An 18,588-nucleotide genomic window follows, 5' to 3' on the forward strand; every position below is an offset into this window, starting at 1 on the left:
TATATTGTTATCACGCATAAACTTAATGAGTTTCCTATATGTCTCTGGTGTTGAACTGTTTATTTTTATAGTATTGTCTGCCAAGCATTTAGTGGAATATTGTTCGTCCTCTGCAACTGTTCTGAGTCTTTCTACCGTTTTTGTATAATCCACAACTCCATATATGAATATCGGAGGTGGTTTAGGAGAACTATTTGTGCTGTTGTTGGATTGTTGGGTATCTTCGTTCAGGTTGCTGAGAGCATTGAATCTGTTAGTAGTAGCTATTTGTGTTGTGTTATTGGCTTTTATTTTCCTTCTTTTTGTAGTTGTAGTTTTGATTACCTGCCATTTGTTATTTTCTGTTAGGTTGTTCTCAAATCCTCGAAATTCTTCGTCGCTTGTTGATGACATTCGATGATAGTATGTATTTGTCTCGTCCATTGGAGTATCATTTACCGATGTATTTGCGGGGACATCCTGTGATGTTCCTGGTTGGCTGGAATACATTTGTGATTCCAAATGATCGGGGTTTGATATCGGGTTCATTAAGTTTAGCCGATTCAGCAGCACGCCACTGGAATCTGGGCGAAGACGTTATCAAAGTGATTACATCTGTTATACACTTTCAAGTCCTTTCTCGCTAGTGTTTACTATTTTACTTAATTGATTGTGTCTTTTCCCACTGATTTTTAGCACAAAATTGTCTTTTGTTGAGCTACAATTATTTCAGGTCACCGTTGATGAAAGTTGGTTCAGAAATTTTTTTGTTTCTTCTCACCGCGAGTACGATTTTATCGCGTCAATATATGAGCGTAAATGATAACCGTTCGCGGCAGATGATTCACCTCGAATGAATTTATCATAATTGAGAGATCTTATTTCTAATGGTAGATGATTGAAAAGTTTGATACATTTATAAGTAGGGGATATCTCGAACTTAGCGGTTTTGTGCTGGGGGATATATAATTTTCCCTCACTTCTGGTATTGTAATCATGAAAGCTGGATAATTGAATGATATTTTTTTCGTTCTCCTTAACATACAAAAGGGATTTCAGGATAAAAATACAACACAAAGTAAGAATGCCATTCGCCATTCCCAACAAACAAAGGTCTGCATGACATACGCGGGGATATATTGTACATCATGCGCGAAATGCGCTTCTGTAGAATGAAAGCCCTACCACTATCTGATGAGCTACCCCAAAGCAGAATGTTGTATGACAAATGACTATACACGAGGCTGTGATAGATATCCTTGAGAGAATTCGAGGGAATCATATTTTTCACTCTACTTATTGCATAATACGAACTGTTTAGTTTCCGACATACCGACTCAACATGGACAGACCATTTCAAATTTCTGTCAAGGTGGACTCCAAGAAACTTGGCATTCTCTCCAGAGGAAATGTCAAGATCATGAGCGCGAAGGATCAGTCTCCGGTTATTATGTCTTAACGTGAAATAAATTATCTCAGTTTTTCCGATGTTGATCATCAAGTTGTTGTGATGGCACCAATTCACAAAATTACTCAAAAGAAGTTCACATAATAATTGTAGATCCTCAAAAGACATCGCTGAAACTACCACAGCAGCATCGTCAGCAAATAGGTTCAACAAAAAGTTCTTTATTATTATTATTATTACAAAAATTACAAGAGTTGAGGTTTAAAAAACCTATAAACTCAAAAAGAAAAATTTACAAATTGGTTCGCAGTCACAATAGGTGAGGAGTAACCTTGAAAAAAGAAAAAAAAATCAAGATATTAGAGAAAGAAAAGAAAGAATGTTTATCGCCGTTGATGATAAGATCTGTCCAAGCCATGAACATTAGTGTCCCTGTTGAACCGACCTCCATCCGTCATATCTGTTCTTGAACGTGTTCACCGAAGGGGCCTCCACAACGGAATTTGGAAGACTGTTCCAGGCACTGAAAACTCTGTTTGGAAGAAAGTTCTGACGATGAGTTGTTTTAAAGTTTTCACGTTTAAGTTTGTAGTGGTGACCTCTGAGGTTGTTCCTATTCAAAGTGAACAAGTCACTAACTCTGTCACCCAGAAAACCGCGAATAGCTCGGTATGAGAATATAAGATCCCCGCGAGCTCTCCTCTCCTCGAAAAATGTCAGGCCCATGGCTCTGAGTCGCTGTTGATAAGTGGGTCGAATAGGTCCATAGCCGATATGAGTGGCCCATCTTTGCGTAGTCTCCAGTAAATCTACCTCGCCTCTCGTTGTGCACCACCAAACCGGACCCCCATATTCGAGTGTGGGACGGATGTTGGTCTTGAAAATGGTTCCAAATGTTCTGTAGTTGCATCCCTTGAAATATTTGTAGAACACGTAGGTCAGTTGTTTGGCCTTAGATGAGATGTGCTCGATATGGCTACGCCAGCTGAGATCGTTAGAGACTATGATGCCAAGGTCAGATAATTGGGAAACTGGTGCCAGAACCTGACCACCTATGTTATATGAAAGACGAGGGTTCTTTTTTCCGATGTGCAGAATGGAGCATTTGCTTATGTTTAGAGGAAGTATCCAGGTGCTGCACCAGTTGTTCAAGCTATCCAGGTCATCTTGGAGTGTCGAATAGTTGGTAATCGCAGAATTGTATATTTTAAGGTCGTCGGCGAAAAGAGATATGGTGGATCTTAAGTGAAGTGGCAAATCAGAAATATACAAAATAAACAGTAGTGGTCCCAGGACGGATCCCTGGGGCACACCAGAAAGCACCTGCCACGATCTAGTAGAAAGCTCGCTTCCGACACGAACGCGATACGAGCGGTCTGTTAGGAAAGCCCTAATCCAGCTCAACAGTCTTCCCCTGATTTCCAGGTGTTCGAGTTTAGTGAGAAGTCGGCCGTGTGGTACCCTGTCGAACGCCTTCGAAAAATCCAGATAGATCACGTCCACTGGCTGACCGGAGTCCCACGCTTTTGTCCAGTCGGACAAACAGGAAAGAAGGTTTGTAACAGTTGAACGCCCCGGAAAAAATCCATGTTGTTGGTCTGGTTTCAGCCTGTGTTCGAGGGAAAACTTCAAAATCTGCTCCTTGATTATCCTCTCCAAAACTTTGAAAGCAATCGACAGGAGACTAATGGGACGGTAGTTGTGAGGTAAAAGCTTGTCTCCCTTTTTGAAGATAGGGGTTACACAAGCGAAAAGCCAATCGGAGGGAAGAGAAGAGGAAGACAAAGATTCACGAAATATAATAGTGAGGGGTACTGCAAATGCGTTGGCACAGCGTTTCAAGAGGAGTGAAGATATTCCATCACTACCAGGTGCTGAAGAAATGTTCAATGCAGAAAGATGTTTGCCAACAGTTTCTTCGGTTATTTTAACATTGGAGATTTCGGAATCTGAACGAGGTGATGTAGGTAGTGGCATTGGGCCGGTCAATTCAGGCGTGAAGACATGAGAGAAAACCTCAGCCAGGACATCAGCCGATTCTGTGGGACTGTTACTGATCTCACCAGAAAGGTTCCTGACCAGTGGAATGCTCACTTTGGTATTGGAAGAGGACCGGATGTATTTAAAGAGTTTCTTCTTATTTTTTGAAGATGCTAAATTGTTTTCGAAATGGGTTTTAATTTTTTGTAGCGACGTGGAAACATGATTGGAGAAGTTACGGTGAAGGTTATAGTCATCCGTCGATCTTGATCTAAGATACCTTTGCCAGAGTGCCTTCTTTTTTCTTATCAGACGAAGACACTGATCGTTGATCCAGGGCCTGATCGGGCTATGCCTAACATTCTCCACTCGGGTATGGTGAGCAACAATCTCGTCGACAATATCAACAAACTTTCCCCACACCAGCTCGATGTCATCCAGAGGGGTAAGAAATGACTCCCAATCAATCAACTCCAGCCCACTGGAAATGCCCCCGTAGTCCAGTCTGCGAATAGTCTTGAACTGGCTTTTGGTTATTGAGGAGCGAAACTGTATTTCTGTGGATATGGTGGCATGATCCGATTTGCCAAAAGGGGGAAGATATTTTAGATCTGAAGTGAGTTGAGTGTCAGACACGAAGATCAAATCAAGAAAAGAGGGGGTTTGACCGCTTCTGAACCTGGTGGGTCTATCGACGATATGCTGCAGGCCAGAACCAAATCCTAGCTCGGCGAATGGATAAGATGATGATGTCGGAGCAGGTAATTGAGAGAGTGGCCATACTAGATCGGCACAATTGAAGTCTCCCATAATAAGTGTGTTTTTGTTATAAGAGGCTAATAAGGACAGATAGTTTGCGCAACATAGGTCAGCCTCGCATGGATAAGGTCGATATATGCATCCAGTCAGAAGCGAGAATTGGTGGCTGGAAATTTCAAGAAAGATGTTATCGATGCCAACCCAATCATGGTGCGTGGACTTGATCTTGTATGAATCTGTAATGTGCTTATGTAAATATATGCACACACCTCGACATCCAGGAGCTTCTCGGCTGTCCTCTCTATAAATTGTGTAATCAGGAATGTGAACCACCGAGTTCGGGATTCGAGAGAAAAGCCAAGATTCGCAGATGAAAATTATAGAGGGTTTGTGAAGCTGTACGAAGGATGTGAGTTCGATGAATTTGGACCGCAAGGATAAAATATTCGTGAGGACGATAGGCCAGGAATGAAATTCGATCAGTTTTTTGAAGGTTGATTGGTCGAAGTCGGTGAATTGGTGACGATAGTTGGGACGTTCTTGATGTATTTAATCGTTAGATTCCTTTCACCAGCATCCTGCCTTCTCCTCAGTTCGACTCTCAGCTTGTTGAGACATGATATCTGGTCTTTGGTTTTGTCGTCCTGGATCCGTATAGCTCGGAAACGAGGGTTGCCGACCAATGCAACTTTGTTTCTGAGGATGCTCTGTACAATTTCGGGGTTGGAAAATGTAACCTTTACCCAAGGAGGGCGGCTAGAGTCCTTGGCTGGCATTCTAGTAACTTTTGAGATATGTTGACTGGAGGAGGGTTTTATGTGATCAACAATGGCAGAAACCGTCGCTAGTCTGAGGGTCCGTCGGACACAGGAACATTAGGGGGAAGGATGCGTTTTATAGCCTCTCCTCTCAAATTCCAACCTCACCTACTCGCGGTGCACCCTGTTCTTACGAACGAGGCTCTGGCGACCGAACATGAGCGGTATAACTCTGTTTTCCACAATTACGTAGCCTAAACATTGGCTTGAGCAGGAAATGGCTCTCTGCGTTGCTCAAGTTACGTCTCAGACCTTGTCGTCTCAGGTTACCTGTGCCACAAGATAATCTAGTCGTAGCCGCAACCAAAGTTGCACTGACAGCGTTACCAGTGCAGCTTTTGAACACCTTCTAACGCAGCTCCTACAAAAAGATGGATCAGTCCTACAAAGATTAGATACGACCAGGTTGTGGGAACGCTTAATCCTATCAAGAATTTCAGGAACGATGGCTTCAGAGCAGTTATTAGAGGAAGACTGTCGAGGTTCGAGATTTGTTATCTGTTCACTGAGAGTCGAAATACTCTGCGAAAGTTCAGACTGCGAATCCTTCAATGATGCTAATTCGGATTCGCAAGAAACAATTCGAGTTTGATGAAGTTCAAGAGTATCAGAATGACTTTTAATGGTGGCAATGCAACTATCGAGTCGAGTCAGTATGTCATCCTGTCTTTTTTCAACGCGCTCGAGAGTCGAGGTTATATTTCGCACTTGCTCCATCATGAGGTTAAAGTGCTCCACAGTAAGAGCAGTGGCGGAAGAATCAGGCACAGAGGGTGAAATAGGAATTTGAGACGGGGACACGGCGCGGGAACCACTCGAATTGCTACGCAAGAGACGTTCGCCCGAGGTGCATGCCGCGCAGCACCACTTCTCCTTGCATTCCCTGAGGAACTCTGATTCCTTATTAGTGAGATTGACACATTCAGGGTGGAAGTACCTTTTGCACTTCCCGCAAGAAACATGCGAAGCAGAGTCCGGAATAGACTTGCTACAATTAGCACAATTGCGAGGCATCGTGAAGAAGGAACGAGCAGGTGGAGGATGGGAAAAACAAACACAACTCTTCACTTCCCCGGGCCGTAGGAAAGGCTTAGACAGACGGGGTAGGCCACGGACAGGGAAACCAGATGAGGATATAGGAAGGCGAATAACGTTCAATGGCAATCAACAAGCCTCCTATGTGGACACGCAGATGGGGACCCGATGCGTGAAAGTGAAAGCAGGCCCAACCTCGGAGTATTCAACAGCGTGAACTCGACCTCCGTCGAGCGGACACTGGGAAGTAGAGGTGTGTAGTTCGTGAACGAACTAGTTCAATTGAACTATTCCGTGTAAGGAACGAAAGGAACTAGTTCACGAATAGTTCGAAGTATAGTTCACTCGTTCCCTGAATGACAGAAACGATCGATGAGTTCGCAACGTTTTCGTATCTCCCTCACCCTAAAAAGTTCATCGAATCTCACTGTATTTTTTATTTTATAACTATTGACCTCAATATATTTCGTTTTATTGATCTTTTTTCTTTTATTCTCGAAACAAATCCCAGAACCCAGCAAAAAGCATAAGGCTTGAAATAATGTACACTTCCACTTGTTTTCTCGTGGAACCCGTTAACCCGTATCAGAGTTCAGTTTCAATTCAACGTTAGTCCAGTTCCAGACATGAAAGAACGACTGCATATCACTAATTCATAGCATACCAATAACCGTCAATCGTTCCATGATTCATAATGGAAGTGAACGATTGTGAACTAGTGAACGATTCATGTGAACTATTCACCATCGTGAACGAGAACTAGTGAACTATATCCTCTGAGTGAACTAGAACTCCCACCTCTACTGGGAAGTGAGTACCAGCTGGGGAGGAGCAGTGCGCGACGGCAGAACTGACCACTGGTTTGGTGGTGGGGACCGGCTTTACGTGGGGCGGGCAAGGTCACCGGATTGTTTACTTATTTATATTTATTATTAAATATTCATAAAAGTGGATGAGAAAAATATCTTTCCAAAATCCAGAAAAATCAATCACTATGAAAAGTATCTTAATTAACTTACAGTCTGAACGTTGTAAGATTTGTTTGTGGGCGATATAACACACAATTTAGGAGGTATAAAAGAGAGCACAAAGAAACTACGTCAGCTCGTGACAGCGTACACTCTTGATAAGAGAAATTCCCTGGAGGTCCAACGATCTGATGAACATTCTTTGAAGATTTTCGGGAAGGTCATTAATGAAGAGGGGAAACAAGATAGACCCAAGGATAGAATTCTGTGGCACACCCAAGTTAACCCCATGATGTGAAGAGAACGAATTTCCAACCTTCACACGCATGCATCTACCCTCAAGGTAGCTGCCAAGCCATTTCAAAAACACACCTCGAAAACCTAAGGTGTAGCATTTGTCCAGAATAAATTGGAATGATAGACTATCGAAAGCCCTTGAAAGGTCGAAGAAAAGTCCTGCTACATGAAAACCACTATCAAGACAATCATATACGTAATTGACGAAATGGACGGATGCAGACTGTGTCGAATGACCAGGTCGAAATCCATGTTGAGCTGAGGCGAGCAAATTGAACCTATCCAGGTATTTGATCATTCGATCTAAAACAACTCTTCCAAAAACTTTAGAAAACGTACTCAAAATGGAAATCGGTCTGTATTGGATGTGTCCTTGTTTTTGGGAATTGGAATGACAATAGACTTTTTGAGGATAGCTGGAAACAATCCAGCACTGACGGATGCATTAATGCAATAAGCGAAGTGGGGACAAACTATAGAGCTGATCAATTTCAAAACCCAAGCAGAGATCAAATCTAACCCGGTGCTTTTTTTGTTCTTCAAAGACTTAATTATATCAGCAATTTCAAAGTCCAAAACAGGATGAAAAAAGAAAGTGTGGTTGTGCAAACTCGAGGTAGTGCATGAAGTAGAGAGAGAGTCACCATAATATTTTTCGAGTGAAGAAGCAGTTGTAGTTGAGAAATATTCAGCAAAAATCTCCACCAACTCGTTATTATCAACGTGCAGGACACCGTCCACATCCAGCTCAATGGAATTGTGTTTAGAGACTCTGCCAGTTGAAGTGTTCACCAAAGACCAAACTGTTCTATTCTTATTATCAGATGTACTGATCAGCTGACTAAAATTTTCGCTTCGAATCCATCAACATCAAAATATAAGATGACTTGGCTTGTTTGTACATGTTGAAAGTATCAACGCTTTTGAAATGTGAGTGCAACCAATGAAGATGCAATAGTTGTTGTTTAGCAAGTACAATTTTCTTTGTGAGCCAACCCTTGCTTCCATCTCGACTATAACAGTTGGTAACCGGAGTCATCACGGGACAGCATGATTCAAAGATGTTCTGTATTGCGGAAATAAATGCTTCAAAACACCTATCGATTTCTACATTTTCATATACATCGTGAAAATCATAATTTGACAAATGAAAGACAAAATTGTTCAGACTTTGTTGGCTCAAATTTCTAAAAGACTTTAATGGGCAGTGGAAATTGGCATCAAATTCTATGTTGAGTTAATAAAATAGCTCGGTGGTCACTTATGTATGGTTCAAAATTTTGTACAGTGAAATTAGATGAATCAGTGTTAGTTAGGATGTAATCCAATTTGGAAATGGATGTACGTCCAGTACTGTCAGTGAACATTCGAGTAGGTTCTAGTGAGGAAATTCTTAATTGGAAACATTCGATTAAATCTGTAAATAACTTTCGGTCATTACACTCAGTTTTCAAGTTATCAACGTTCAGGTCACCGCACACAAGAATAACATCGACAAACCCCGAACAATAATCAAACATCTCTTTTCAGCATCAATTATATTTGAATGGGGAAATTGATTTCACTATTAGTCAGGAGGAGATTGCTTCAACTATTAAAAATCTGAAAGAATTTGACTCTGTTGGGCTAGATGGTTTGTATGCTTTATTTGTTAAAAATTGTTCTAGTGCAATAATTCAACTGCTTTACTATTTATATCAGCAATCCCTGATAATTGAGTGTATGCAAACTTTGTGGAAAAAAACTTTTATAACCCCAATATTTAAAGCTGGCTACAAATGAGATCCCATAAACTATCGGCCTATTGCCATTATTGGTACTATTTCTAGAATTTTTTATTACATTATTGCTGTGAATCTCTCTGAAGTGTGTCTTCGGTTTTTAATTCGAAATCAGCATGGATTTGTCAAAGGGAGGTCTACTATTAGCAACCTTAGATTTTATAATAATTTTATTGCTCATACCCTCAATCTTGCTTTGACGAGGTTGAACAGGTGGATTCTATTTATTTGGATTTCGCAAAGGCTTTTGATTCAGTCAATCTTCTTATATATAAATTATCTAAGTTTGGACTGAGCGGTGGCACTTTAAAGTGGTTGTTATCCTATCTTGCTAGTCGTGAACTTCGGGTGCGCATTAAGGTAAGCGTCCACAGTTCCGCATCGTACGCAACGCACGAATCGCATCGAAAGTATTTTAGAATGTTTTGTATAAAGACTTATGTAGGTGCTTCTACTGATACGTATCGTACTGCTCGGATTCATCGCTTGATCGTTTTAATGCGATCCGTGCGTTACGTACGATCCGGCACTGTGGACGCTTACCTTTAGAGTGTGTTCTGCAGAGTTAGGTGTTTCTACGACCAGATTAGGTTGCAGAAATATTTGGACCTGACCTACAATTGGTCTTGTATTTACCCAATAAAACTAAATTGTGCAAAATGTGAAGTTTTACCGATTGTCAAAATAAGAAACTTATTTTTCCTACAAACGTCAAAAAATGACAAGATTCGCGCATTGACAACAATATGCGAAGTGACCCTTTTTTTCATTCTCCTTCGTAACCATGACACCGTGCGCGAAGTAGTGTGCGAAATACTAACTTCGCACACTACATGTAAACTATATGGGATTTTTATATCATAACCTTTATGTTCCTCAATCAAGCAAAAATCCAAGAAATCATTCATTTATTAATGTATAACAATAATTAAGGCTTTCAAATCGTGAGAAAATTTAACACTACCTAATTTTATTTATTATTCACAATGTTAACATTAATGGTGCAGCCAGTGCACGAACCAATAATTAGGTATTCCTAAACCAGATAACTCAGATTCAGCTCGTGATATAGTAGATTTGGTAGTTGGATAAGACTATCCATTTTTGATATGCAAGCAACTGCCGTAGATGTGACAGCACTTGATCCTGAAATTTCAATACTCTTCTTCATATTGAGCTAAACATGTTACTTATTTTATAATAATATTTTTGACGTTTGTAGAAAAAATTTTGTTTGCATCTCATGCGCGAAATACTTTGGTGATCTCGACTATTTTTTTAACTCGGCTGCGCCTCGTTAAAAAAAATCAGTTCTCGATCACCAAAGTAGCATTTCGCGCACTAGATACAAAAATAACTATTTAATTATTCTGTTAATGGTCCAATTCTTGAAAATGTTTGTAATATCCAGGATCTAGGTGTAATTCACCAAAGTTAATGCGAATTTGGCTTGCTCCTTAATGCCACTGTTTCTAAGTCTTATGGGTCACTGGGTTTTATTATTAGGTCTACGAAGGAGTTTAAATTTCATGAATCCATTATATATTTGTATAAAACGGTGGTCAGACCCATTAGGTTTTATGGCTCAATTATATGGTCTCCATCTAAACTAATTCGCATTCCGATTTTAGAGTCAATTCAGCATGAATTCTTCAGATTCCTTGCGTCTAAGATGGACAATAGATTTTCTTAACATGACTACTCTCAGTCTGCTTTATCTGTAAACTTAAAGTCTATCAAATCCCCTCATATATATCATGATGTTTATTTTATTAAAAATGCACTAATGGGTCTTGTAAATTGTGAAGGTGTTCTCGAGCTTTTGGCTAAAAAAGAAATTTATGAGCTTAGATGTGCAAAACAACTTGAACGTGGAACCCATAGAAATTATAATTATGGCTCAATCATTTTTAGGTTAAGGAGAAAGTGGAACAAAATTGTTGTGCCCACAGATGTCTATATACTGATAATAATTTGAAAATATTTAAGAAAGAGCTAAGGTCGATTGCTAATCTTTATTTCTAATGTGAATCCATTTTTCTGATGCTAAATTTGTTTGTTCCCATTTTTGAACTTATATTCTTGATCCATTGTGTTTGGCACTTTGTTGAATAAACATATTTTTCTGTTCACTTTATCACTTGGGTTCGTAAGTTTTCTCGCCAGTTTTTTAGTTGAATTTGTTGTGGAAATCGAGTGACTGTCATATCTTTGATCGACCAATCAAGGTTTTGTGAAACCCGCTGCAAGTCGCACAAGAGCAATTCAAGTCACATCCAAGAAATCTAAGAATACTTATGATTCAATCCTCGTCTTCTTGAAAAACAAATGAGGTGGATTCATTCTTTATTTAATATTCAATGTTTTTCGAAGAGAACATGAGCGTAATACGCGAAATACGAAAAATAGTGTTTCCCAACGTGTTTCACACAATATTTTTTCTAATTTGAAATAGGATGCTGCTTCGAATTTAAATTCAAAGTACCAAAAACGTCTTTGAAAACTTCTCTCGCAGATTCCTTCGAAATCGTGTAGTGACGGAAATTATTCAATTTTTCACTGCGTTACTATGAAAGCAAGTAGGTATCGTATCGTATCATCAGTGGCGAAATATTTTACTTTGCGTAACTAGTTGCGAAAAGTAAAACGTTTCAAAACGTCAATGATTTTCAAGGATTTTTACTCTATATCTCAAAATTGGAACAAGTTGATTAAGAACTTTTAGTTTTCAATGTTGCACTTGTCATTTACATTTATACTTATATGATTGAAATGTTGTGCTTTTGTGTGTTTGTTGTATATCAATAACTTTGTCATGTTCAGGTCAACTGTAACGCCTTTTTCTCTGGTGTCTCGAGCGCCAGCTATTCTTCAGGGGAAAATAGCAAACCTACCCTGGTAGCTCCAAGCCGAAGACAAGGTTCGGTGTTATCTGGGGTGTTAGCGATAACCAGTGAAAATCAGAATCGGATTTCACAATTTTATTCGTTGTCTCGTGGTAAGAAATACAATCGGCACAATTATTATAGTTTCGGTCGAGTGAAAATCGTAATACAATAGAATAAGAGTCTACTTTACAACACTAAGGAGGTTTCCCTCGGAATTATATACAATTACACAAAATGGTGGATTCGCGGAATGAAACGGACGGAAAGAGAGAAAAAGGGGGATCCGATCTCAAACGTATCGCGGATGTTATAGACTCGGTCGCCAGCCAGAACCAAAGAACCCTGAGCGGGCAAGGTAATTGGGGGCTTAGTTCCAAACTACGGGACTGTAAGAAACTTACAGCACCGATAAAGAGAAAGGGTGCAAGCTGGGTGACCACGCGGGTTTAATCCAGAGATATCTCCCAACGCGGAGAAAGGAAACCGGATAAAGGGTGTACACAGGGTGACCACGTTAGTTTCCGCCTCTGACGGAGTAAGACTCTGGCCAGAAACTTCCCCCAACGCAGAGGTAGGTTAAAGGGGTGCACAAACTGGTTACCACGTTGGTTTCCGCTTCTGACCTGTTTGCACGCCGGCCAGAAACTTCCCCCAACGCAGTGAAGGGGAAAAGGGCAAAGTTAGACAACGGGTTGAAACTGAGGTTCCCAAATAAAATACAGAAGGCTATCTTACCTCTGAACTCGGTAACGGATGATGGTTTTTTATGGTCTGTCTGGTTCCTGACGGCCCGTCGACACTAAAAACTGTACGGCGGATATTACTATTCGGCGGCGAAGAAAAACTGCACTCGCATTCAACTCGCTGCGAATCGTACCAATTCTTATTCAGGCGGCGAACTATATCAATTTAATTCAAGCGGCGGACAATGCGAAATTAATTACGAACTTATTTCATTCAACGAATTATACCAATTTTACAAGGCGGCGAATCATACGAATTAATTGACCAGCGGGGGCACATCTGATTTTATATCGGCCGGGGGAAAGCGGTAACGGGATGTGCCTCAGATGTCAAAAATCGGTAATATTCGCGTCGATGGAGATCTGTTTATCGGTGCCGGCAGAAAAAACTCGGTAGTCTCTCAATTCACAAGGTTTTTCACGGTCCGACATCGTTTAGAAAAAAAAACGGAATAAAAACGGTGCGGACTGTTTAACAGTTCCGAACGATGTCGGAATCCTGAATTGAGAACCGAATTTCTTCTCAAGAATTAAAATCGAAATAAAAATTATTCAAAACAAAAGAATTCCTCTAAGACGGGTGTGCATTTTTCATTAAAAAAATGCATCTTCGTCGGACAACATATTTTCAACACGAACAGTGCCGAAACATGGGTGAATATTTGTATGTGAAGATTCAGAGAAATAAAAATTGCCCACTTACCCGATAGGGTTTCAATTATGTCTTATATTATGTTTTCATGTTTTAGGTACTCTCTGAAACCGTGGATCACATTACAAGCAGTCCTATACATCCCGAGCCATTCTACTCACAAACAGGATTAGAAATGCGACCAAAGCCGTCCGGTGAAGACTATGGAATGATAGTCTACCAATATTCCGCAATAAGTGCGGTAAACTATGTATGTACATTTATTCTGGAAGAAACAATTGAACATTGAACGAATAGAAGTCATTACATAACAGATTTTTCAATTTGGTTGCTTCAAGCCTCTTTTGTTTAGGGCCTCGTAACAATTTTTTGTATTTCTTTTACTATTATTGTAGGGGACTTATACTAGTGAAACAACATTTCCTCACATTTGTTCATTCAGAACTCACATTCGTATATACTTGTCCAAGTTAAAATAAAGGCTCACTGAAAATTAATTCAAGCAATAAGTCTGAACTACTTCGACCAAGAGATGACTGACAAGAATGGAATTTCAAAGGCATACAAAACTTATCTTACCAATGGTTCGGTCTCTTCGGTCCTTTTAATGGCTTCTAGGTGTTTGTCGATCAAATTTTTGGTCTCGTGAGGTCGGAATCTTCAACAAACAATTAATCGGAGGGCTCTGCATCGGTTAGTGAGGCAGGTGTGATGATGAGATGAAACGGTTAGTTCAACAGCCAACTATTCTACGGTTTCCCAAGGTATTCTCTCCACCGAGGTGCATATGAAAGGTGCAAATTATAGGTGCAAAGATGGCTTTAAATTAATGATTTAATCGCTACAAAATGAAAATAAATTTGAGGTTATCGGACATGCTTGGGAAAGTCGACTAGTTAAATCAGAGAACTTAACAAAGTTAGGCTGAAAAAAATGGAGCATTAGTGAAAACAGCAAAGAGAACATCACTCAGCAGTTTCATTTTTTTTTCTCGTTGGTACTGCAGAAAACATCAGGTGAGCTTATTTTTCGTATCTCTTTTCTGATTTTTCTCATAGCGTATAAAACATTCGGCTTTATACCATAGTTTTATATTAGACTATTCCAGTGAAGATTTCTGAATATTTTATTATTTTCAAATTGTTTGATATTTTGAGATTTTTGAGTATAAAACCATGTCGGAAACCTCAGATAATGAGGGTTCCTACATGGAAGCGACCGATGCTGGAGAATTCAGCGAAGGCGAACACGAGGAGCTTGTAAGGCTCAAAGAAGAGAATGGGCAGTTGAAGGCTCAAATAAATAAACTGACTGAAACCGTGTCTCAGTTGGTCGGGGAGATACGCCTCTTGAGAGAGGAAGTTAACAAGAATAAAGCGCCTCAATCCCCTAGTTTTGCTGAAATTGCAAAACAGATTACGGCAGATTACGGCTGCTAAAACCCAGAACGCGCCCCCAACTAAACGCGCGCGAAAAGAAAGCTTCTCTTCTGATGAGGAGACTGTCAAGAAGGCAACGGAAGTGCCTAAAAGAGATAAAATTCCACCCATCACGATGATGGGCACCTCAGATTGGGTAGAGATATCTAAAGCTCTCTACACAAAAAGGATAAATTACAACCGTGCAACTACAGTTAAAGACGGTATAAAAATCATCGCGTCAACCGTAGATGATTTTAGAAAAATCACTACATTCTTCGAGCAGCATGGTAAAGAATTTTTTACCTACCAAATGGAGGAGGAGAAGAAGATATATGCCGTTATTAGGCATTTACCAATCGACGCTGATATTGCGTTGATTAAGGACGACCTGATATTCCAGGGAATATCAGACGCTGAGGTGTCCAGAATGACATCGAACAAGACAAAGAAGCCAATACCTCTCTACCTGGTTAAAACCCAGAAAAAGGAAATCTTCGAAGTGAAGCGACTCTGCAACCTCTGTATTGTGGTTGAACTTAAAAAGGGGCCTGAAAGTCCAAGCCAGTGCTTTAGGTGCCAAAGGTACGGACATGCACAAAACAAATGCTCCTTCCCGTGGAGATGCGTGAAGTGCTCAGGAAGTCATAGCAGCAATGACTGCACACTCACCAGAAAAGGTGAAGAGAGAAATGCCACATGCGTCTTATGTGGAGAAGAGGGCCATCCAGCTAGCTACAAAGGATGTAGCGAGTTCAAGTTGGTGACCAGAAAGAAAAATTCCCGAAAATCAGTTGAACAGAAAAAGAAGGTAACAAAAACAACAACTTCTGAACAAAAAATTCAGGAAGTAGCGAAGACCCAACCTACAGAGCAGGAAAAGAAGAGGGAAACTCCAAAACCCGTCCAGAAAAAAGAAGGACAGAAAAAACTTACAATGAAACAGGCTGTGAACAGTCAACAGGAGAAGAAAAAGATATCTGAATCAGCCGATGATTTAGATATCTTCACGGAAAAAATTTTCAACAAGATAATGTTGAAAATTGAGAGGGAAATGGAGAAAAAACTCCAAGCATTATTCAGTAAACTGAATTAATGGAAATTACGGATATTAGGAAGAAATCCCTCAAGATAATCTCGTGGAACATAAACGGGATCAACACTCGGAAAGCCGAGATAGAACAAATAATATCAGAAAGACAACCTGATATTATAGCCCTACAGGAAACAATAATAAACCGGAACAGAAGACTGAATTTCATGACTATGAAACATATAGATGTGACAGAATTACAAACACCGAAGGATGAGTAGCAATATTGGTGAGAACAGATCTGAAACACTACTTTAAAAGTAGATCCGACGAAACACAAAGAAAAACAGAAAAAGTGACGATTGTTGCCGAATTAAATCGGCAAAGAGTCGAAATAACCTCGGCGTATAAGCCACCACAAAACAATCTATTGGAAGAAGAGATAAACAACATGTTGGAAGGATCAAACCCGAAAATTTCCATCGGAGATTTCAACTGTAAATCCCCATTATGGAATAGCATAACAGAGAATAGAAATGGCAAAAAACTCAAGGATTTCGCCGAAAAACAAAATGCCATAGTTATTGGACCAGAGCTACCGACATATCTTGCTTTTGGAAGAGGAATACCAGATGTAATAGATATCGCGATATTGAAAAATATAACTCAAGAATTCTCGATTGAAACTTTGGAAGATGGAACCTCAAACCACAATCCCGTGGAATTGACAATTGGAGAAAAACCAAGAGAAAAACTGCTGGAAATAAGAGACTATACCAATTGAAATGAATACAGCCATTTAATACAATCGGAAATAACAGAAATTCCAACAATAAGCACTCCAGACGATCTGGAATGTGCGGTTGATAAACTGGAAGAGATTATATTGAAAGCTTACGGAAAAAGCACGAGAAGAGTGAAGAGACCAGCACCAAGTCATCCGCATGGCGATACGCCTAAAGAAGTAAAAGATCTTATACAAGAAAATCGAAGACTTAGAAGAATATATAGGATGAACAAAAATGATCTAAATAGAAGGAACCTCAACCGACATAGCCAAGTTGTGAAAAATGCCCTGAAAGATGTAAGAACAAGTAGATGGAACAAAAGTGTTCAAGAACTGAATACAATCGATCATTCTGCATGGAGAATGCAAAAAAGCCTACGAGGAGAAAAGACTAAAATTCCACCCCTACACGGAGAAAGGGGAATGGCTTATACCAATACTGATAAGGCAGATGCATTGGCGGACTCGATCGAACGAGAATCGAGAATAAATTACAGGATAGACGACGATAATGAAGATTTGGAAGAACTGGTTGAAGAAAATGATGAAGAAATGGATGAATTACCAGCGACTGCTGAAATAGACAAGCCAACATCGCCAAATGAAATCAGGGAAATAATTAGAAGTTTGAAGAAGAGGAAAGCTCCCGGAAACGATAAAATAACGAATGTTATGTTAAAGAAATTACCTAGAAAAGGTATAGCCGCTCTAACAAATATCGCGAATGGAATCATGAGGACAGAACACTACCCAGAAAAATGGAAAACAGAAGAAGTCATAGTATTCAATAAACCATTCAAAGAGAAGAAGTTTCCACAAAACTACAGACCGATAAGTCTACTGTCGGCGTTAGGAAAAGTAGTAGAAAGAATTATCGCCACGAGGCTAAATGAGGAAACCGAAAAGCTGGAACTAATACCACCAGAACAGTTCGGATTCAGAAGAGAGCATTCAACAGAACAACAATTATTAAGGCTCACAGAGTACATAACAGAGGGATTCCAAAATAAACAAGCTACAGGTCTTATTTTACTAGACGTCGCCAGAGCATTTGACAGAGTATGGCATGAAGGATTAATATATAAGATGAGATGTGCTGGATATTCGATCAAAATATGCAAGTTGATCAGGAATTATCTCAAAAATAGGAGATTTTACGTAAAAGTGGGAGGAGAATGCTCCTCAACAAGAGATATAGAGGCTGGAGTACCCCAAGGATCAGTACTTGGGCCACTTCTGTACAACATATACATCCACGATATTCCGAAAAATCCAAGAACCATACTAACGTTATATGCTGACGACACAGGCATAGCAACTCGACACAGAAACCCTGAAGTAATAGAACGAATTCTACAAGAGTCGATTGACGAAACAAATGACTGGTGCATAAAGTGGAAAATCAAGCTCAATGGACAAAAGAGCCAAGCAATATTACTACAGAAGAGAAGACTGCGACCCACAACAAAACTGGATGTTGACGGCGAAGAAATCGACTGGAAAAATGAAGCCAAATATTTAGGAATAACGCTTGACAAAGGACTCACCTGGAAAAATCATATCAAACAAGCAATCGACAAAACGAAAGCAGCGATGAATAGACTCTATCCCCTGATAGGAAGAAGAAGCCACATGTCGAAAGAGACAAAATTGAAGATAATCAAAGCCGTTGCTAGGCCTCAACTGACTTATGGATCAGTTGCCTGGGATTTCGCGGCAAAGAGCCATATCAAAAGAATTCAGGCCACTGAAAACAAGCTGCTACGATGTGCAATAGATGCACCTTGGTTTGTCAGGAATAGACAGATTTATAAGGACCTGAAATGGGAAACCATAACGGAATTCATGAACAGAAAAGCAGAGAAATTATTCGAAACAGCGAAAAACCATCCGAATCAAGAACTCAGGAGACTAGTGGACTACGACCCAGAGGAAGACAAAAGGAGAATGCGAATTTACCGAAGGAGACCAAGAGATCAATTAAAAAGAGATTAAAATAACAACAGAAACTTATTGAAAATTTCAATAAAGTGTTAATCCAA

The 18,588-nt window shown here is 39.9% G+C and overlaps 1 protein-coding gene across 2 annotated transcripts in view; it reads left to right on the forward strand.

Annotated features, from left to right (window-relative positions):
- The window catches only part of LOC123310584 (cytosolic carboxypeptidase 2-like), a 799,664-nt gene that overhangs the window by 155,087 nt on the left and 625,989 nt on the right, over window positions 1-18,588 (forward strand). Inside the window, exon 3 of one of the 2 annotated variants that reach the window (XM_044894134.1) lies at window positions 13,406-13,558. The exons of the other annotated variant lie outside the window; for it this stretch is intronic. Within the exon in view, the coding sequence (XP_044750069.1) occupies window positions 13,406-13,558 (153 nt within the window). The remainder of the gene's footprint in view (window positions 1-13,405; window positions 13,559-18,588) is intronic. 2 annotated transcript variants of the gene reach the window in all.

This window comes from Coccinella septempunctata, chromosome 3, assembly GCF_907165205.1.
Source record: "Coccinella septempunctata chromosome 3, icCocSept1.1, whole genome shotgun sequence".
NCBI lineage: Eukaryota > Metazoa > Arthropoda > Insecta > Coleoptera > Coccinellidae > Coccinella > Coccinella septempunctata.